General features: G+C 49.2%; 1 protein-coding gene across 2 annotated transcripts in view; it reads right to left on the bottom strand.

Moving 5' to 3' along the window:
- Positions 1–8409: 8409 nt before the first annotated feature.
- LOC127571753 (protein kinase C delta type-like) overlaps positions 8410–22935 on the bottom strand; it is an 83730-nt gene continuing 69204 nt past the window's right edge. For both annotated transcript variants that reach the window (XM_052018426.1, XM_052018427.1), the window contains exons 10-18: positions 22215–22326; positions 21359–21504; positions 14590–14763; positions 13513–13604; positions 12118–12180; positions 11888–12026; positions 10999–11187; positions 9805–9933; positions 8410–8962 (exon numbers count right to left, since the gene is read on the bottom strand). In XM_052018426.1, coding sequence (XP_051874386.1) covers positions 8807–8962; positions 9805–9933; positions 10999–11187; positions 11888–12026; positions 12118–12180; positions 13513–13604; positions 14590–14763; positions 21359–21504; positions 22215–22326 — 1200 coding nt within the window. In that variant the 3' untranslated portion in view covers positions 8410–8806. The remainder of the gene's footprint in view (positions 8963–9804; positions 9934–10998; positions 11188–11887; positions 12027–12117; positions 12181–13512; positions 13605–14589; positions 14764–21358; positions 21505–22214; positions 22327–22935) is intronic.

Raw genomic sequence — 22935 nt, 5'->3', positions numbered from 1 at the left:
TTGAGCATTGGTGCCCTGGGAAAGAGGCGCTGGCTGTCCACTCTATCTATTCCTCTTAATATTTTGTACACCTCTATCATGTCTCCCCTCATCCTCCTTCTCTCAAATGAGTAAAGCCCTAGCTCCCTTAGTCTCTCCTCAGAATCCATACTCTCCAAGCCAGGCAGCATCCTGGTAAATCTCCTCTGCACCCTTTCCAACACCTCCACGTCCTTCCTATAATAGGGCGACCAGAACTGGACACAGTACTCTAAGTGTGGTCTAACCAGAGTTTTGTAGAGCTGCATCATTACCTTGCAGCTCTTAAACTTGATCCCACGACTTATGAAAGCTAACATCCCATAAGCTTTCTTAACTACCCTATCCACCTGTGAGGCAACTTTCAGTGATCTGTGGATATGAACCCCCAGATCCCTATGCTCCTCTACACTGCCCAGAATCCTGCCATTTACCTTGTACTCTGCCTTGGAGTTTGTCCTTCCAAAGTGTACCACCTCACACTTCTCCGGATTGAACTCCATCTGCCACTTGTCAGCCCAGCTCTGCATCCTATCAATATCCCTCTGCAATCTTTGACAGTCCTCCACGCTATCCACAACACCACCAACCATTGTGTCATCTGCAAACTTGCCAAACCACCCTTCTACCCCCTCATCCAGGTCATTAATAAATATTACAAAAAGTAGCATTCCCAGAACTGATCCTTGTGGGACACCACTAGTCACAGCCCTCCAATCTGAATGCACTCCCTCCACCACAACCCTCTGCTTTCTACAGGCAAGCTAATTCTGAATCCACACAGCCAAGCCTCCCTGGATCCCATGCCCTCTGACCTTCTGAAGAAGCCTACCATGTGGAACCTTATCAAACGCCTTACTAAAATCCATGTAGACCACATCTACTGCACTACCCTCATCAATCTGCCTGGTCACCTCCTCAGAGGATCCTATCAGGCTTGTGAGACAATGATCTGCCCTTCACAAAGCCATGCTGACTGTCCCTGGATCCTGGGTCCTGATCCTGGACCCTAAATGCCCATAGATCCTATCTCTAAGAATCCTTTCCAACAGCTTGCCCACCATAGACGTAAGGCTCACTGGTCTGTAATTCCCTGGACTATCCCTACTACCTTTTTTGAATAAGGGGACAACATTTGCCACCTTCCAATCCTCCGGTACCATCCCCGTGGACAATGAGGACTCAAAGATCCTAGTCAACGGTTCAGCAATCTCCTCCCTGGCCTCAAGCAGCAGCCTGGGGAATATTCCGTCAGGCCCCGTGGACTCATCTGTCCTAATATCTTCTAACAGCTCCAACACATCCTCTCTCTTGATATCTACATGCTCTAGAACATTAGCCTTACCAACACTGTCCTCAGCATCATCTAGGCCCCTCTCTTTGGTGAATACTGAAGAGAAGTATTCACTGAGAACCTCACCCACTTCCACAGCTTCCAGGCACATCTTCCCACCTTTGTCTCTAATCGGTCCTACCTTTACTCTCGTCATCCTTCTGCTCTTCACATAAGTGAAAAGAGCCTTGGGATTTTCCTTAACCCTACTTGCCAAGGCCTTTTCATGTCCCCTTCTTGCTCTCCTCAGCTCCTTCTTAAGTTCCTTCCTTGCTACTCTATATTCCTCATGAGCCCTGTCCGATCCTTGCTGCTTACACCTTATGTATGCTGCCTTCTTCCTCCTAACTAGTTGTTCCACCTCTCTTGTCACCCATGGTTCTTTCACCCTGCCATTGCCTCACCGGGACAAATTTATACCTAACATCCTGCAAGAGATCCCTGAACATCGACCACATCTCCATAGTACATTTCCCTTCAAAAATGTCATCCCAATTTACACTCCCAAGTTCTAGCCTTATAGCCTCATAATTTGCTTTTCCCCAATTAAATATCTTCCTGTCTTCTCTGCTCCTATCCCTGTCCATGATAATCCTAAAGGTTATGGAGCAGTGGTCACTGCCCCCCCAAACACTCACCCGCCGAGAGATCTGTCACCTGACCCGGTTCATTACCTAATACTAGGTCTAATATGGCATTCCCTCTAGTCGGCCTGTCAACACTTAACAAATTGCACCCCGTCTAGACCTTTGGTACTAAGCAGGTGCCAATCAATATTTGGGAAGTTGAAGTCTCCCATGATAACAACCCTGTTATTCTTACACCTTTCCAAAATCTGCCTAAAATCTGCCCAATCTGCTCCTCAGTATCCCTTCTGCTACCGGGGGGCCTATAGAATACTCCCAGTAGAGTAACTGCTCCTTTCTTGTTCCTAACTTCCACCCATACGGACTCTAGAGAGGATCTTTCTACATTATCCACCCTTTCTGCAGCTGTAATGGTGTCCCTGACTAGTATCGCCACCCCCCCTCCTCTTCTCTCCCCCTTCCCCATCCCTTTTAAAACACTGAAATCCAGGAATATTCAATATCCATTCCTGCCTTGGTGACAGCCAAGTCTCTGCAAGAGCCACAATATTGTAGTCCCATGTACTTATCCAAGCTCTCAGTTTATCTCCCTTATTCCTGATGCTTCTCGCATTCAAGTGAATGCACTTTAGCCTATCCACCTTTCTACTTTTATACTCTGCTTCTCCTTCCTCAAAGCCTCTCTACATGTCAGATCTGACTTTTCCCCATCCATTTCTTCCTCTGATCTACCCCTCTGGTTCCCATCCCCCTCGCAAACTAGTTTAAATATTACCCAGTATTAATTCCCCCTTCTCGTCTTCCAAGGGACCTACATTCACTTTAGACACCCTTTTCCACTTTATATAATTATAAAAGCTTTACTGTTTTTTATATTTTGTGCTCGTTTACTTTCATAAACTATCTTCCCCTTCCTTATTGCTTGCTTAGTGGTTCCTTGTCGCTTTTTAAAGTTTTCCCAATCTTCCAGTTTCCCACTACTCTTGGTGACTTTGTATGCATGGCATTATGTCAGTATGTCAGTGATAATAAATCTGATTCTGACGAGCTTTTAGTTTGATGCCTTCTTTTATTTCCCTAGTTATCCAAGGCTGGCTCTCCCCACCCTTACTGTCCTTGCTTTTAACTGGAATATACTTTTGTTGAGCACTGTGAAAAATCTCGTTGAAAGTCTTCCACTGTTTCTCAACTGTCCCACCATATAGCCTGTGTTTCCAGTCTACACTAGCCAGCTCCTCCCTCATCCCGTTGTAGTCTCCCTTGTTTAGGCATAATACACTGGTGTTAGATCGAACTATTGCACCCTCCATTTGTATGAGAAATTCAATCACACTGTGATTATTCTTTCCAAGAGGATCCCGAACTACAAGATCATTAATTTTACCTGTCTCATTGCACAGGACCAGATAAAGTGCCCTTACACTCATTGTCCTTTGAGAATCGAGTAACCTTTGTGTCCTTTATGTTCGACTTTTCTGTACTCCACTCTTACTTTTTTCTAACTGTTGCTCTGGTCTCCGCTTTGCTTCCATCTTTCTGCATGGATTCCCATTCCCTGCCATATTAGTTCAGTGTATTGATATCATAGAACACTAGAGCACAGTGCAGGCCCTTCGGCCCACGATGTTCACAAGATCACAAGACAAAGGAGCAGAAGTAGGCCATTCGGCCCATCAAGTCTGCTCCATGACACAAAGGTTGGATGTGTTGTGGATAGTATAGAGGGCTGTCAGAGGTTACAGAGGGACATAGATAGGATGCAAAGTTGGGCTGAGAAGTGGCAGATGCAGTTCAACCCAGATAAGTGTGAAGTGGTTCATTTTGATAGGTCAAATATGATGGCAGAATATAGTATTAATGGTAGGACTCTTGGCAGTGTGGAGGATCAGAGGGATCTTGGGGTCCGAGTCCATAGGACGCTCAAAGCAGCTGCACAGGTTGACTCTGTGGTTAAGAAGGCATATGGTGTATTGTCCTTCATTAATCGTGGAATTTAATTTAGGAGCCGGGAGGTATTGTTGCAGCTATATAAGACCCTGGTCAGACCCCACTTGGAGTACTGTGCTCAGTTCTGGTTGCCTCACTATTTGAAGGATGTGGAAGCTATAAAAAGGGTGCAGAGGAGATCTACAAGGATGCTGCCTGGAATGCGGAGCATACCTTATGAAAGCAGGTTGAGGGAACTCAGCCTTTTCTCCTTGGAGAGATGGAGGATGAGGGGGGACCTGATAGAGGTGTATAAGATGATAAGAGGCATTGATCGGGTGGATAGTCAGAGGCTTTTCCCCAGGCCTGAAATGGTGGCCACAAGAGGACATAGGTTTAAGGTGCTAAGGAGTAGGCATAGAGGAGATGTCAGGGGTAAGTTTTTCACTCGGAGAGTGGTGAGTGTGTGGAATGGGCTGCCGGCAATGGTGGTGGAGGCAGACACGATAGGGTCTTTTAAGAGACTGTTGGATAGGTACATGGAGCTGAGAAAAATTTCTATGGGTAAGCCTAGTAATTTCTAGGGTAGGGACATGTTCGGCACAGCTTTGTAGGCCGAAGGGCCTGAATTGTGCTGTCGTTTATTTCTATGAGCTAAACTAATACTATTCCTATCTAGCCCCAATTTCCGGCCTTATCCCCATGTTCGTTGATACCTTGACTAATTAGATACCTATCAATCTCCTCCTTAAATGCCCCCAATAATTGGGCCTCCACAGCTGTACGTGGCAAAGAATTCCATAATTTCACTACCCTCTGGCTAAAGAAATTTCTCCTCATTACTGCTTTAAACCGGTACCCTCTAATTCCAAGATTGTGCCCTCTAATCCTGGACTCACCCACCAAGGTAAACAGCTTAACCACATCTACTCTGTCCAGTCCTGTTGTGCCGACATTTTATCCTACTCTAATATCTATCTAACCATTTCCTCCCAAATTTCTAGCATTCATGTGTCTAAGAGTCTCTTAAATGTCCCTAATATATCTGCCCCCACAACCTCTGCCAGCAGTGCATTCCACGCATCCACCACTCTCTAAAAAACTTACCCCTGACGTCCCCCTTATACCTTCCTCCAATCACAAAATTATGCCCCCTCGTGTTAGCCATTGTCGTCCTGGGAAAAGGTCTCTGACTATCCACTCGATCTATGCCTCTTATCATCTTGTACACCTCTATCGTCTCCTCTCATCGTCTTCCTCTCCAAAGAGAAAAGCCCTAGCTCAATCAACCTATCCTCATAAGACATGTTCTCCAATCCAGGCAGCATTCTGCTAAATCTCCTCTGCACCCTCTCTAAAGCTTCCACATTCTTCCTGTAATGAGGTGACCAGAACTGAACACAATACTCCAAGTCTAACCGGAGTTCTATAGAGCTGCAACATTACCTCGTGGCTTTTGAACTCAGTACCTTGACTAATGAAGGCCAACACACCATACGCCTTCTTAATAAGCCTATCGACCTGTGCGGCAACCTTGAGGGATCTATGGACGTCCTGATCAGTCCTACCCTCACTCTAGTCATCCTCTTATTCTTCACATACGTGTAGAACGCCTTGGAGTTTTCCTTAATCCTACTTGCCAAGGCCTCATGTCCCCTTCTAGCTCTCCTAAGCCCATTCTGAAGCTCCCTCCTGGCTACCTTGTAACTCTCCAGAGCCCTGTCTGATCCATGCTTTCTAAACCTAAGGTAAGCTTCTTTCTTCCTCTTGACAAGATATTCTACATCTCGTGGCAACCATGGTTCCTTCACTCTCCCATCCTTACCCTGCCTCAATGGGACGAACCTCTCCAGAACCCCATGCAAGTATTCCCTAAACAACCTCCACATTTCCGCTGTGCACTTCCCCAAGAACATCTGTTCCCAATTTACGCTCCCAAGTTCCTGCCTAATAACATCATAATTCCCCCTCCCCCAGTTAAATACTTTCCCATATCATCTGCTCCTAGCCCTCTCCAAGTATGGTAAAGGTCAAAGAGTTATGGTCACTGTCTCCAAAGTGCTCTCTCACTGAGAGATCTGACACCTGATCAGGCTCATTGCCTAGTAGCAGGTCCAGTATGGCCTCTCCTCTAGCCGGCCTGTCCACATACTGTGTCAGGAATCCTTCCTGTACACACCTAACAAACTCTGTCCCATCTATCCCCTTTACACTAAGGAGGTGCCAATCAATATTCGGGAAGTTGAAATCACCCATGACAACAACCCTGTTATTTTTCACCTCTCCAAAATCTGCCTCCCGATCTGCTCCTCAGCGTCTCTGCTGCTACTGGGGGGACTGTAGAATATTCCCAATAGAGTGATCTCTCCCTTCCTGTTTCTGATTTCCTCCCACACTGACTCAGTGGACGATCCTTCCAGGACATCCTCCCTTTCTACAGCTGTGACACTGTCCCTGATCAGCAAAGCCACTCCCCCACCTCTTTTACCTCCGTCCCTGTTCCTTTTGAAACATATAAACCCCGGAGTATCCAGCAGCCATTCCTGCCCTTGTGACAGCCAAATCTCTGTAATGGCCACCACGACATAGTTCCACATACTTACCCACGCTCTAAGTTCCTCACCTTTGTTCCTGATACTTCTCACATTAAAGTAGACACACTTCAGCCCATCCAACTGACTGCAAGTTTGCCCTTTCAACTGCCTATCCTTCCTCACAGTCTTTTTACACTCTGCATCTACTTGTACACTAAAAGCACCAACCTCTGACCTATCACTTGGGTTCCCATCCCCCTGCTGAACTAGTTTAAACCCTCCCCAACAGTTTGAGCAAACCTGTCCCCGAGGATATTGGTCCCCCTCCAGTTCAGGTATAACCCGTCCCTCTTGTACAGGTCATACCTTCCCCAGAAGAGATCCCAATGATCAACAAATCTGAAACCCTGCCCCCTGCACCAATTTCTCAGCCACACGTTCATCTGCCAAATCATCCTATTCTTACCCTCACTGGCATGTGGCACAGGCAGCAATCCAGAGATTACTACCCTTGAGGTCCTGCTTTTCAGCTTCCTACCTAGCTCCCTATATTCCTTCTTCAGGACCTCATCTCTTTTCCTACCTATGTCTTTGGTACCAATACGTACCACGACCTCTGGCTGTTCTCCCTCCCTCTAAGCTATGGGTGTCGTCACCAGTATTGTTGACAACACCCACAGCTCAGAAACAAAATCACAAGAACTGAGGACAGGGATAGGCCATGCGGCCCATCATTTATCCTGTACTGTACCCACATTCCTTGCATTTGGAACTTTGCTGCATTCCCCCATAGCATCCCTGCCACACCCCAAAGGCATGCAGGCAGGTTAAATGACCCCTCGAATGATCACGAGTGGTTACAGAATCAGGGTGGACTTCGTCGGAATGTGAGGGAATGGGAACCAGGGAATGGGACTGAGGGAATGTTCTGCCAACTGGCTTGGACTCGACAGACTAAATTGCCTCCTTCTATGTTGTAAGACAGTATGAAATTAATCCTCAGTCCTCACCAGCACATTGTTCCCAATTCCATGTGCTCTAATCTTGCTGACCAACCTTCTGTGTGGAACCTAGAACCATAGAACACTACAGCACAGAAAATAGGCCATTCAGCCCTTCTAGTCTGTGCCGAAACGTTATTCTGCTGGTCCCATTTACCTGCACCCAGTCCATACCCCTCCAGACCTCTCCCATCCATGTATCTATCGAATTTATTCTTAAAACTTAAGTGAGCCCGCATTTACTACATCAGATGGCAGCCCGTTCAATACTCCCACCACTCTTTGAGTGAAGAAGTTCCCCCTAATGTTCCCCTTAAACCTTTCCCCTTTCACCCTAAAGCCATGTCCTCTCGTACTTATCTCTCCTAATCTAGGTGGAAAGAGCCTACTCGCATTTACTCTGTCTATACCCCTCATAATTTTGTAAACCTCTATCGATTCTCCCCTCACTCTTCTGCGCTCCAAGGAATAAAGTCCTAACCTGTACAATCTTTCCCTGTAACTCAACTCCTGAAGACTCGGCAACATTCTAGTAAATCTCCTCTGCACTCTTTCAATCTTACAAATATCCTTCCTATAGTTAGGTGACCAGAACTGCACGCAATACTCCAAATTTGGCCTCACCAATGTCCTATACAACCTCACCATAACATCCCAACTTCTATACTCAATACTTTGATTTATGAATGCCAGGATGCCAAAAGCCTTCTTTACAACCCTGTCTACCTGTGATGCCACTTTCAGTGAATTATGTATCTGAACTCCCAGATCCCTTTGTTCCTCCGCACTCCTCAGTGCCCTACCATTTATTGTGTACTTCCTACCTTGATTTGTCCTTCCAAAATGCAACACCTCACACTTGTCTGCATTAAATTCCATCTGCCATGATTCCTCATCGAAATCCTTCTGAAAATCCAAACACACCATACATATCTAAAAACTGCAGACCATTTAACAATCAAAAGATCCACACTCAGGTTAATGAAAGGAAACTAGTCTTTAATCAGTAATTTAAATAATGTACACTTTAATTGAAGACATTGGTACAAAGACAAGATGAGGCGAGTTTAAAAATGTCCGGTCTTTCTGTCTAACACTTTCAGGGGAGGCTCCAGTGCCTTTTCACTGGTTCCACTGAGGGTTTAGCACCGAAGCCCCAGTTTACAGCTTCACCATCAATGAGACAGCCTGCAGAGCATTTACAGATTAAAGGCATGCACATATGATCAATCACCAACACACCAGGAAGCCAGCAGAAATTAGCAATGAAAAATGAAGTTGATTAACAGAAGTCTGGATAGCATAGTAAACTATTCCGAATTCTCATGCCTTTGTTCAATTCAAGTTTGCTGAGACATAGGAGTTTAACTGGAAGGCAAGGGCTTGAGCAAGACTCTGCACTTCCGACTACTTCATCATGCGTTCCATACTTTGGTTGGTATAGGAAAACCCCAGGAACGCTGTCTGATCCATGGAGTCAATCAGATTCTTGTCTCCCTGAGAGAGTCGGGGCTTCTCGCTCAGAAACTCACGGTCAAAGTTGCTGTAATCACCAGGAGACTTCTGCAATTACAGGAGAGAAAACATACATGAACAGAGAATCAGTGTGGCACAGTTCTGAGGGAGTGCGTGCTGAGGAATGGAAGGCGCGGTGATTCCAAGGGAGGGGAAAAGATTATCCTTACAGCCTTGCAGTCTAATTATCTTCCTCTGTCCCACTTTTCTGCCAGATTCCCAAATTCCCTGTTGTACCCACATTCCAAAAATTCATCAACCTTGAAAATACTTGAAGGCTCAGTGCCCACAGCTCCCTGGGAGAGAGAATGCCAAAGATTCTGGGAAAGAAATCCCTCCCTATCTCAATCTGAATTTTAATCCATAACTAGGGGCACAGTCTCAGAAAGCAATGTCACAAGTACAGAAAATGCCGGAAATGCACAACAGGTCAGGCAGCATCTATGGAGAGAGAAGTGTGTGTTGGGGAACAGAACAGGTTGAAGACACTTTTTCTCTCCACAGACAGTTCCTGACCTGAAACGTTCTCTCTGTTTCTCTCTGCACTGATTCTGTCTGACCTGCTGAGTTTAGATTTTCAGCACCTGCACTGTTTTGATTTTTATTTCCAATGTCCTCCCTCTTTAATAAGGTCGTCTCATTCTACTCATTCCAGAAGCTTGAGATCCAAAATACTCCACCTTTCCCCAGAAGAAAACACTCTCACCTAGGATTCAGTCTCCAAGGCAAATGTGTTGCACCTGGAAAGAGGAAGGACAAACTCCATGCTGTACTCCAGGTGTGGTCACACTAACCCCTGTAAAGCTGTAGCAAGACTTCCCAACCAATCCTTTGCAATAAGAGTAGGAAGCTCAGGAGGAGAGGGAGGGTAAGTATCTGAACAAACGCACCACTTTGGGTTTGAAAGGAGGCTCCAATTCCCTTTTCTCTAAAGCTGTCCAGTTCACTGTTTTGAAGAAGTTGTGCTGTTTGATATTTCCAGAAACGCCAAGTCTCTTCGATGGGTCTCTTTCAAAGAGCTGGAAGTGTACAGATACATGTTAACAACAGCTTCACACCGAGGATTATTCATTCACAAGTTCTGATGAAAAGTTATGAGCTTGAAACTTTCAGTTTCTCCACAGCTGCAGACTGATCTGCAGAATATCTGCAGTATTTTCAGTTTCAGATTTCCAGCAGCTGCTTTTTATTTGTTTCCTTTAACATTGTGAGATATCCCAGGGAACTTCACAGAATCAACCATGGTACCAATTTCCATGGGGATATGAGGGCAGATGACCAAAGTTCGGTATGAGTGAGGAGGAGAGAAGGTGGGAGAGGTTTAGAGAAGGAAGTCTGGAGCTCAAGGTCCATCTGCCAGTGGGGAGGATATTTGAGAAGCTGGAATTGTACCTTGGGGATCTCAGGGGTTTGTAGTCCAGGTAAAGGTTCCACAGAAAGGTCACAGTGAGTGGCTCCGGACCAGGGGTGATGTGGGCACAGAGTGCGGTCTGGGTACACCTTCCCAGTAAAGGGTACAGGGTACAGGGAGTGAAGGAGGCTGAGGTGTGACCTAATTGAGGTTTATAAAATCACAATGGACATAGATAGGGTGAATGGTCATAGTGTTTTTCCCAAGGTGGGGAAGTCTAGAAGAAACTAGAGGGCATGGCTTTAAGGTGAGAGAGGACCTGAGGGGCAATGTTTCCCATGCAGATGGTGGTGAGTATATGGACCGAGCTGCCAGAGGAAGTAGTTGAGGCAGGTACATTGACAATGAACAGGTACATGGATAGGAAAGTTTAGAGGGATATGGGTCAATCGCAGGCAAATAGGACTGGCTCAGGTAAGCACCTTGGTCGGTGCGGACGAGTTGGGTCAAAGGGCCTGTTTCTGTGCTGTATGACTCTGGGACCCTATGACAAACACTGTGTCCTTCCTGCCCCTGTACGGCAGTGCCCAGGGAAGGTTGCTCAATATCCAGCATAGACGGAGGGCACGGTGTCGATGTTCACCTAGTTAGAGGTTCGAGCCCCAGTCACAGAGAAATCGGAAACTGTGCCGACCGGGACTGGAGCAGGGAAATGGATCAAAGTGGGACCTACCTTTTCAAGAATGTCCTTGGATTCTTTGGTGATCCAGCGCGGGTAGTGCGGAGTGTCCACTCGGATCGACTCGAACAACTCATCCTCATCATCGCCATGGAAGGGGGACTGGCCGATCAACATCTCATACAACAGCACCCCGAAGGACCACCAGTCCACAGAGAAACTGTACTTCTGCCCCAGCAGGATCTGTGGGAGAGAGAGGTGGGCGAGGGGGGTGGAGGAGAGGGGATGGGGGAGAGGGGGTGGGGGGAGAGGGGATGGGGGGAGAGGGGATGGGGGGAGAGGGGATGGGGGGAGAGGGGATGGGGGGAGAGGGGGTGGGGGGAGAGGGGGTGGGGGGAGAGGGGGTGGGTGGGGGGGTGGGAAGGGGAGAGGGGATGGGTGGGGGGTGGGTAGGGGGCAAAGAAGGGAGGGGTTGAGGTGGGAGGTATTGGTATATTATTGACACTTGTACCAAGGTACAGTGAGAAACTTGTCTTACATACTGTTCGAACTGATCAATTCATTACACAGTGCATTGAGGTAGTACAAGGTTAAAAACAATACAGAGTAAAGTGTCACAGCTACAAAGTGCAGTGCAATAAGGTGTGAGGTCACAACAAGGTAGATCGTGAGGTCGAGAGACCATCTTATCGTACTAGGGAACCGTTCAATAGTTTTATCACAGTGGGATAGAAGCTGTCCTTGAGCTTGGGGGTACGTGCCCTCAAGTCTCCTGTATCTTCTGCCTGATGGAAGAGGGGAGAAAAGGGGTGAAGTGGAGAGAGAGCGTCAGATTGAGGGGCATGGACCATGGGGAGGGGGGGACTGCGAGGAACAGTCCCGGGGTTGGGGGTAGGGCCAGGTCCAGGGGCCTGGAGACCCAGGCCAGGGAGGATGCACTAACCTCGGGAGCGATGTAATCCGGGGTCCCACAGAAGGTTGTTGCACGATTGTCACCGAACACATTCTCCTTACACATGCCAAAGTCGGCGATTTTAATGTGCCCGTCCTTGTCCAACATGACGTTATCCAGCTTCAGGTCCCTGTCCAGACAAGGAGTGAGACACCCGTGAGATGCTGCCCGTTGACTTCAGGACCCTCATAGAGTGGAGCCCTCGGCGCGCTAACACTCACCGGTAAATGATGCCCTTGCTGTGCAGGAACTGCAGCCCACAGATGATCTCCGCCCCATAGAACCTGTAACAGAGGAGGCGTCAGAACATCACCGGTGGGGCAGACACCGAGCCCAGGGAACGATGAGCAGCTGGTGAGGGGACTGACCATCTGGGGGAGGGGGGGGAGGGGCACTGACCATCCGGGGGGAGTGGACAATCCGGGGACATTTCCCTCAATGTCAACAAAAGAGCTGGTCATTGGCTTCAGGAAAGGGGGCAGTGTACATGCACCTGTCTACATCAATGGTGCTGATGGTTGAGAGGGTTGAGAGCTTCAAGTTCCTGGGAGTGAACGTCATCAACCAGCCTGTCCTGGTCAATCATGTAGATGCCATGGCTAAGAAAGCTCACCAGTGCCTCTACTTCCTCAGGAGGCCTAAAGAAAATTTGGTTTGTCCCCTTTGACTCTCACCAACTTTTACCGATGCACCATAGAAAGCATCCTATCTGGATGTATCACGGCTTGATACGGCAAATGCTCTGCCCAGGACTGCAAGAAGCTGCAGAGAGTTGTGGACACAGCCCAGCTCATCACGGACACCAGCCTCCCCTCCTTGGACTCTGTCTTTACCTCTCGTTGTCTTGGTGTAGCAGCCAGCATAATCAAAGACCCCACCCACCTGGGGCATTCTCTCTTCTCTCCTCTTCCATCAAGTAGAAGATACAGGAGCCTGAGGGCACGTACCACCAGACTTAAGGACAGCTTCTACCCCACTGTGATAAGACCACTGAACAGTTTCTTTATACAATGAGATGGACTATGACCTCACGATCTACCTTGTTATGACCTTGCACCTTATTGCACTGCACCTTCTCTGTAACTGTGACACTTTACTCTGTACTGTTATTGTTTTTACCAGTACTACATCAATGCACTCTGTACTAACTCAATGTAACTGCACTGTGTAATGAATTGACCTGTACGATCAGTTTGTAAGACAAGTTTTTCACTGTACCTCAGTACAAGTGACAATAATAAACCAAAACTAATACCAAGAGGCGAGGAGAGGCGAGGAGAGGGGAGGAGAGGGGAGGAGAGGGGAGGAGAGGGGAGGAGAGGGGAGGAGAGGGGAGGAGAGGGGAGGAGAGGGGAGGAGAGGGGAGGAGAGGGGAGGAGAGGGGAGGGAGGGTTTATGGGGGAGAGGGGGGAGGGGGAGGGGGCGATGGGGGGGAGGGAGGGGAGGCAGAGTGAACTGTAGTGTTGCAACAGATGAAAGGGAAGAACTTGCGGAGGGTGGGGAGGGCTCAACACCCGAGGGATGGGCCGTGCCCGGTGGGTTTGGGGGGATCCGTGCCCGGTAGGTTTGGGGGGTCTGAGCTCTCCTCTGGTTCCGGGACACTGGCAGTTACTCACATGGCCCTGTACAGATCGAATCGGCCCTTCTCCTGAATGTGGAACATCAGATCGCCTCCGTTCAGATATTCCATCACAAAGAACAGATGTTCCTGCCGTCAAACACACACAGTCACCCCGGGAGCTGTGGGGGTAACAGGAGGAGCAACCCCTCTCCCCACTGAACCCCTGACATTCCCATCGATCCTGAAGCACCCCCGCTCCCCCCAGCACAAACCTCAGCCCAAGTGCCAAGAATCCCACCACATCACTCCACCACCCATAACTCTCTCCCTGCACCAACTCCCCCGTCCCCAACCCTCCCAACCTCCACCTCTTCCCCTGCACTAACTAACTCCCCCTATCCCCTGCCGCTCCCTCTAGTCTGCTCCCCCTCCTGCCAACCCACTCCCTACCTCTCCCCTATGGTAACGGACTGGTTCCCCCTCCATACTGCTCCCTCGCTGCACCCCTCCCCACACCCTCTCCCTCTGCTCCCCTCCCCCTCGTGCTCCCCCTTCCCTCATGCTCCCCTCCCCCATCCCTCCCCTACGCTGCACCCCTCCCCCTCAGTACTACTCTCCCCCACCCTTCCCCCTGGGTGCTCCCCTCTCCTCCCCTCCCCCTTGGTGCTCCCCTCGTTGCGCCCCTCCCCCTCCCCGCTTCCCTCCCCTTCACTGCACCCCTCCCCCACCCCTCCCCCTCCTCCTCGTGCTCTCCTCCCCCACGTGCTCCCCTCCCCACCTCCCCCACCCCTCCCCCTTGTGCTCCCCTTTCCATCATGCTCCCCTCCCTCAGTGCTCCCCTCCCCTACGTTGCACCCCTCCCACACCCTCCCCCTCCCCCACCCCCTGGGTGCACCCCTCCCTACCCTTCCCCCTTGTGACCCCTCCCCCTCATGCTCACCTCCCCCTCAGTACTCCCCTCAGTGCTCCCCTCCCTCTTCCAAACAATCTAGACCTCCACACCCCACCTGGTAACTCTCTGCAATGAGCCCCCACTCAGTAATAGCCCCTCCTACAGCTGCAGAGAGGGGAGCCATGCATCCCCCCCTGTCAGTGGGGATACTGCCCCCCACTTCCCTGGAGCAGCTGGTACCTTGGTTTGGAAGGTGGAGTATAGGTGAGTGAGGAATGGATTATCCCAGGCCAGAGCCAACACTCGTTTCTCAACCATCGTACATTCCACGTCATCGTCCATTAGGACCACGTCCTTCTTCAGAGCTTTCAGGGCAAAGAATTCGCCTTTCCCCTTCAATTCAGCGAGGAGAACCTGGCAGTAAACAGGCCAGTCACCGTTTGGTACCACGTGCCCCAGAGAAACCCAAAACAACCTCCCTCCTCCAGCTCCCCACATACCCACTCGAGATGCACTTTACCCAGTAACCTTACTGACACTGCCCGGTCAAATTAACCAAACAAACCACAGGGAATACAGCAACAGCCACAGATGTTAACCACATGGAACACCGATCACCGAACACGCTAACCACAGGGAACTAATCACTAAACACACTAACATAGAACATTACAGCACAGTACAGGCCTTTCAGCCCACTATGTTGTGCCAACATTTTATCCTGCTCTAAGATCTATCTAACCCTTCCCTCCCACATAGCCCTCCACTTCTCTATCCTTCTGCCCCCACAACATCCTGCCATTTACCTTGTACTCCGCCTTGGAGTTTGTCCTTCCAAAGTGTACCACCTCACACTTCTCTGGATTGATCTCCATCTGCCACTTGTCAGCCCAGCTCTGCATCATATCAATATCCCTCTGTAAACTTCAACAGCCCTCCACACTATCCACAACACCGCCTATCTTAGTGTCATCTTCAAACTTGCTAACCCACCCTTCCACCCCCTCATCTAAGTCATTAATAAATATCACAAAAAGTAGAGGTCCCAGAACCGATCCTTGTGGGACACCACTAGTCACAGCCCTCCAATGCGAATGCACTCCCTCCACCACAACCTTCTGCTTTCTACAGGAAAGCCAATTCTGAATCCACACGGCCAAGCCTCCCTGGATCCTTTGGCCTCTCACCTTCTGAAGAAGCCTACCATGTGGAACCTTGTCAAATGCCTTACTAAAATCCATGTAGACCACATCTACTGCACTACCCTCATCAATCTTCCTGGTCACCTCCTCAAAGAACCCTATCAGGCTTGTGAGACATGATCTGTCCTTCACAAATCCATGCTGGCTGTCCCTAATCAGTCCATGATTCTCTAAATGCTCATAGATCCTATCTCTTAGAATCCCTTCTAACAGCTTGCCCACCACGGACGTAAGGCTCACTGGTCTGTAATTCCCTGGACTATCCCTACTACCTTTTTTGAATAAGGGGACAACATTCGCCACCCTCCAATCCTCCGGTACCATCCCTGTGGACAACGAGGACTCAAAGATCCTAGCCAATGGTTCAGCAATCTCCTCCCTCACCTCATGAAGCAGCCTGGGGAATATTTCATCAGGCCCCGGGGACTTATCTGTCCTAATATCTTCTAACAGCTCCAACACATCCTCTCTCTTGATATCTACATACTCTAGAATATTACCCTTATCAACACTGTCCTCGGCATCATCAAGACCCCTCTCCTTGGTGAATACTGAAGAGAAGTATTCATCGAGAACCTCACCCATTTCCACAGCTTCCAGGCACATCTTCCCACCTTTGTCGCTAATCGGACCTACCTTTTCTCTAGCCATCCTTCTGCTCTTCACATACGAGTAAAAAGCTTTGGGATTCTCCTTAACCCTACTCGCCAAAGCCTTTTCATGTCCCCTTCTCACTCTCCTCAGCCCCTTCTTAAGTTCCTTCCTTGCTACTCTATATTCCTCATGAGCCCTGTCTGATCCTTGCTGCTTACACCTTATGTATGCTGCCTTCTTCTTCCTAACTAGTTGTTCCACCTCTCTCGTCACCCATGGTTCCTTCACCCTGACATTCCTTCTCTGCCTCACTGGGACAAATTTATCTCTAACATCCTGCAAGAGATCCCTGAACAACGACCACATCTCCATAGTACATTTCCCTTCAAAAATGTCATCCCAATTTACACTCCCAAGTTCTCGCCTTATAGCCTCATAATTTGCCTTTCCCCAATTAAATATCTTCCCATCCTCTTTGCTCCTATCCCTGTCCGTGACAATGCTAAAGGTTATTGAGCAATGGTCACTGTCCCCCAGATGCTCACCCACTGATAGATCCGTCACCTGACCCGGTTCATTATCTAAAACTAGATCTAATATGGCATTCCCTCTAGTCGGCCTGTCAACATACTGTGACAGGAATCCATCCTGGACACACTTAACAACCTCCGCCCCGTCTAAACCTTTGGCACTAAGCAGGTGCCAATCAATATTTGGGAAGTTGATGTCTCCCACGATAATAACCCTGTGATTTTTGCATCTTTCCAAAACCTGCCTCCCAATCTGCTCCTCAGTATCCCTGCTGCTACCGGGGAGCCTACAGAATACTCCCAGTAGAGTAACTGCTCCTTTCTTGTTCCTAACTTCCACCCATATTGACTCTAGAGAGGATCCTTCTACATTATCTACCCTTTCTGCAGCTGTAACAGTGTCCCTGACCAGCATCGCCACCCCTCCTCCTCTTCTCCCCCCCTCCCTATCCTTTTTAAAACACTGAAAACCAGGAATATTCAATATCCATTCCTGCCCTGGTGACAGCCAAGTCTCTGCAAGAGCCACAATATCATAGTCCCATGTACTTATCCAAGCTCTCAGTTCATCTCCCTTATTCCTGATGCTTCTCGCATTTAAGTAAATGCACTTCAGCCCATTCACCTTTCTACTTTTATAGCCTGTACTCTGCTTCTCCTTCCTCAAAGCCTCTCTACCTGTCAGATCTGACTTTTCCCCATCCCCTTCTTCCTCTGACCTACTCCTCCGGTTCCCATCCCCCTCGCAAACTAGTTTAAACACTTCCAAACCACCCTAGCATACCTGGCCGCAAGGATATTGGCCCCCCTCGGGTTCAGGTGTAACCCGTCCTCTCTGTACAGGTCCCACCTTCCCCAGAAGAGATCCCAATGATCCAAAAATTTAAAACCTTCCCTCCTGCACCAACTTCTCAGCCACACATTTATTTGCCATCTCCTCCTATTCCTACCTTCACTATTACGTGGCACTGGCAGCAATCCTGAGATTGCTACCCTTGAGGTCCTGTTCTTCAGCCTTGTGCCTAGCTCCCTAAACTCACTTTTCAGGACCTTATCCCTCTTCCTACCTATGTCATTGGTACCAACATGAACCACGACTTCTGGCTGTTCTCCCTCCCGCTCAAGAATCCTGTGGACCTGATCAGTGACATCCCGGACCTTGGCACCTCGTGGCTCTTGAACTCAATACCCCGACTAATGAAGGCCAACATATCATATGCCTTCTTAATAACCCGATCAACCTGTGTGGGAACCTTGAGGGATCTATGGACGTGGATCCCAAGATGCCTCTGTTCCTCCACACTGCTAAGAGTCCTGCCATTAACTTTGTATTCTGCTTTCAAATTCGATCTTCCAAAGTGTGCACTTCACCCTTATCCGGGTTGAACTCCATCTGCCACTTCTCCGCCCAGGTCTGCATTCTATCAATGACCTGTTGTAACCTACAGCAACCTTCTACACTATCCACAACACCATCAGCCTTTGTATCATCAGTAAACGTACTAACCCACCCTTCCACATCCTCATCCAAGTCATTTATAAAAATCACAAAAAGCAGAGGAACACCACTGGTCACCGACCTCCAGGCAGAATACGCTCCATCTACCACCACCTATGAGTGAGCCAATTCTGAATCCACACAGCCAAGTTTCCCTGGATCCCATACCTCCTGACTTTCTGAATGTGCCTTCCATGAGGAGCCTTATAAAACGCCTTACTAAAATCCATGTACACCACATCCACTGCTCTACCTTCATCAAGGTGCTTTGTCACTTCCTCAAACAATTCAATCAGGCTCGTGAGGCACGACCTGCCCTCACAAAGCTATGCTGACTGTCCCTAATCAGCCTATGCTTCTCCAAATGCCATAAATCTTGTCTCTCAGAATCTTCTCCAGTAATTTTCCCACCACTGAAGTAAGACTCACTGGTCTGTAATTCCCAGGGTTATCCCTACTCCCTTTCTTGAACAAAGGAACAACATTTGTCACCCTCCAATCATCTGGCACTACTCTTGTGGCCAGTGAGAATGCAAAGATCATCGCCAAAGGCGCAGCAATCTCTTCCCTCACTTCCCGTAATAACCTTGGATATATCCTGTCCGGCCCTGGTGACTTATCTATCCTAATGTTTTTCAATAGTTCCAGCACATCCTCTTTCCTCACGTCGACATGTCTTGGTGTATCAGCCTGTTGTACCCCACAGGGAACTGATCGCTAAAGGCACTAACCACAGGAAGCCATTGATCACTGAACACGCTAACCACAGGGAGTATCAACCCAACTCATCCACACCGAGCAGTGGGCACCCTTCCATGTTAACTCCATCCTCCAGCACTTGGTCACAGCCCCCTATACTTGGGCGACTCAAGTGCTCGTCTGTAGACACTTCTTAAACGCTGTCAGTGACCGAGCTTCCATTCTCTCAGGCAGTGAGTTCCAGGTACTCACCTCCCTAATGCTTTGGATACCGTTGGGGGGATGTTTCCTCAGAGAAAAGCAGCAGCAGCCAAGTCGTGTTACCACAACTGGCTCTGTTGTACAGCATGGAAGGTCAAAGTCCAGACAAGCAGTAGAGATAGGGACTTGATAGTCAGGGGCACAGACAGGTTTTTCTGTGGCTGTGAGTGGGACTCCAGGATGGCGTGTACCTCCCTGGTGCCAGGGTCAGGGATATCTTGGACTGAAAGGGGAGGGTGAGCAGCCAGACATCATGGTCAATATTGGTACCAATGGCATAGACAGAAAGGGAGACAAGGTCCTGCAGAGTGATCTTAGGGAGATAGGCAGAAAGATTTCTTTCTTCGACCTCTGGGGTTGTAATCTCAGGCTGACCGCCTGTGCCACATGCTAGTGTGTTACAGGAATAGGGAGATACGACAGACGAACGGCTGGCAAGACCAGACAGGGAACTCTAGGCCGGTGAGCCTAATGTCAGTGGTGGGAAAGTTACTGGAGGGGATTCTGAGGGACAGGATCTACCTGCATTTGGAAAGGCAAGGACTGATTAGGGACAGTCAGCATGGCTTTGTGCATGGGAAACCAACTTGATAAGAGTTTTTTTTGAAGAGGTAACGAAGAGGATTCAGTGTAGGACAGTGGGTGTTGTCTACATGGACTTTAGCAAGGCCTTTGACAAGGTCTCGCTGGTAGGCAGATCACATGGGATCCAGTGAGTGATACCAAATTGGTTTGGTGGAAGGAGTCAGAAGGAGGTAGTGATGGTGTTTCTCAGACTGCAGGCCTGTGACCAGTGGTGTGCTGCAGGGATCAGTGCTGGGTCCACTGTCGTTTGTCATCTACCTCAAGAATTTGGAAGATAATGCAGGTGGCATGCATTAGTAAGTTTGCAGATGACACCAAAACTGGTGCAGTGAACAGTGAAAAAGGTTGAACTGGATTAACTGGGAAAGTGGGCAAGGGAATTTAACAAACAAGTGCAAAGTGATGAAATCAGGCCAGGAAATACACAGTGAATGGCAGTGCCCTGGAGAGCGTTGCACAACAGAGAGACCTTGGGGCACAAGTATGTGGTTCCCTGAAAGTGGCGACACAGGTAGACAGGGTGGTGAAGAAGGCCAGGGTGGTATGATTGCCAAGACTTTGAGTATAGGAGTTGGGATATCGTATTACAGCTGTACAAACTGCTGATTAGGCCACACTTGGAGAATTGTGTTTGGTTCTGGTCGCTGTAGGAAAGATGTGATTAAGCTGGAGAGAACGCAGAAAAGATTGACAGGAATGTTGCCTGGACTGGAGGGCTTGGTGTGTAAGGAGAGACTGGATAGTCTGGGATTGTTTTAGAGTCATTGAGACATACAGCACGGGAACAGGCTCTGGTCTGTACCCAACTGGTCTATGCCGAGCAAGATGCCCATCTGAGTTAGTTCCATTTGCCAGCGTTTGTCCCTGGATCAAAGGAAGCTGAGGGGTGACCTTATAGAGGTTCATTCAAGAGTTTGGGTGCAAGTCCATAGCTCCCTGAAAACGGTGACACGTGTGGATAGGGTAGAGGTGGCAGCGTTTGGGATGTCACATGGCAGTTGGACAAAACGTTGGTTAGACCGCACTTGGGAGTTTTGTGTACAGTTCTGTCCCCACACTAAATGTTCACCAGGACATTGCCTGGAATGAAGGGCTGTGGTTACAAGGAGGGATTGGACAGGCTGGGTTTGTTCTCACTGGGACATAGGAGGCTGAGGGGTGACCTCAGAGGTTTACAAAATTACAAGGGGCATGGATAGGGTAGACAGAATCTTTACCCATGGGGAGGGTGGTCTAGAACGAGAGGACACAGGTTTAAGGTGAGAGGGGAGAGATTTAAAGGAGATCTGAGGGGTAAGTTTTCCACACAGAGGGTGGTGGGTGTGTGGACCGAGCTACCAGAGGAGGTGGTGAAGGCAGGTACAGTTACAATGTTTACTGGACATTTGGACAGGTTGTTGGGTAGGCAAGGTGTAGAGGAAAATGTGCCTAATGCAAGCAAATGGGACTAGTATAGATAGGCACACGGTCGGCATGGACAAGGTGGGCCGAGGGGTCTGTTTCTGTGGTGTATGGTTCTATGAGGTTAACTGCAATCACTAAGCTCTAGGCTGTTGCTCCACCCCCCCCTTCCCCAGAGGCAGTTAGCACCCCGCAGAGAGCTGCTCCTCATTGGTTTCTGCCGATACGCCAACACTTACTTTTCCAAAGCTCCCTTTTCCCAGCACTTTGTGCAAAGTGAAATTCTCGATGGTCATTTTCCTCCTCAGATCCTCGCGCAGACTTGGTCCTCGTTGGGGTGGTTTTGGTGAACTTTCTTCCCACAATTTTCCATACTGGTTACTGTCTGAAAACAAGTAACGTTGATGAGAGCAGCAGGTAGCAGGGAGGGAGAGCTGGTAAACACCAGTGGATTCAACAGGCACATCCCCATTAACCAGCCCCACCTTCAAACAGACTCCCCTGGCAGGAGATATATTGAGGTGACCACAGCACACTCACAGGCTCCCTCCTTCTGGCACAACACAACCTTGCAGCTGCTCTGTCTCAACCCAGCCCACAGCCAGTCAACAACCATAGGGTCTCTGGCAGCATGTGCAGTGCATCAGATCCACACTGACCTTTCAGTCACTGCCCAAGATCAGGCCAGCTCCCATCCAGCTCCCCTGGAGTAGAGGACAGCGGTCAGTGACCAGGTGTCAGCAGTCAGTGACCAGGTGTCAGCAGTCAGTGACCATGAGTCAGTGACCAGTGGTCAGCTGTCTGCAGTCAGTGGTCAGTGACCAGATGTCAGTGGTCAGCACCCAGCAGTCAGCACCCAGTGGTCAGTGCCCAGTGGTCATTGACCAGTGGTCAGCAGTCAGCGCCAGCAGTCAGTGCCCAGCAGTCGTTGACCAGTGGTCAGCACCCAGCAGTCAGGGCCAGTGGTCAGTGCCCAGTACCAGCAGTCAGCACCCAGCGGTCATTGACCAGTGGTCAGTGCCAGGGGTCAGCACCCAGTGGTTATTGACCAGTGGTAAGTGCCAGCGGTTAGTGCCCAGCGATCAGCACAGGTACCTGTGTAGTCAAGGTTCTGGGTTCCAAATGCAGAGGTGTTGTTGTAGGGCTGATAAATGCCAATGTTGGAATTGTCAGGGAGGCTGCTGTCAGACTTCCGGGTGGAGGATTTCTGGGAGAAAAACAAAAACATTTTGAAACTGTGAGCTCTTGAGCGGTAAAGTGGAGAGACTGAGCTGTTCTCCCTGGAGGACAGAAGGTTAAGGGGAGATTTAGTCCAGGAGTTCAAAATCAGGAAGAGATTTCTTGATCTGAATAAGTAATGAGAACCGGTGTGGGGGCAGGAGGGTGACCAGAGGAAAGGGAATAAAGGCGATGGGAGAAGGGGGAACGCTTCCTGCAGGGAGTTGCTGTGATCCGGGACACTCAGCCTGGAAGGGCAGTGGGAGCAGATTCAACAGGAACTTTCAAAGGGGAACTGGAAAATACCAAAACATTAAAAGTTTATGGAGACGTCACGGGCAGGACATCAGCTACTGGAGAACTTGGAAAGAGCTGGCCTAGGCACAATGGGCCAAATTACCCCCTCCCACCCCCTCACAGTGAAGTGGGAAGCACCAGAGGGAGACAGGGAGCGACAACCTTCACTGAACCACCCAGAGCTCTGGGGGAGTCTGCCTCTCCCCCACACCCTTTGTTCTAACCAGCTGCTCCTGCTGGCATTAGTACTGTCCGAAAGTTCGGATGCTGGGATCCAGAGACAGACGTAAGCTTCTGCAGC

Source organism: Pristis pectinata, chromosome 6 (assembly GCF_009764475.1).
Source record: "Pristis pectinata isolate sPriPec2 chromosome 6, sPriPec2.1.pri, whole genome shotgun sequence".
Classification (NCBI taxonomy): domain Eukaryota; kingdom Metazoa; phylum Chordata; class Chondrichthyes; order Rhinopristiformes; family Pristidae; genus Pristis; species Pristis pectinata.
Note: the sequence above shows the minus strand (reverse complement) of the source record. Positions and strands in the feature narration are given on the sequence as shown.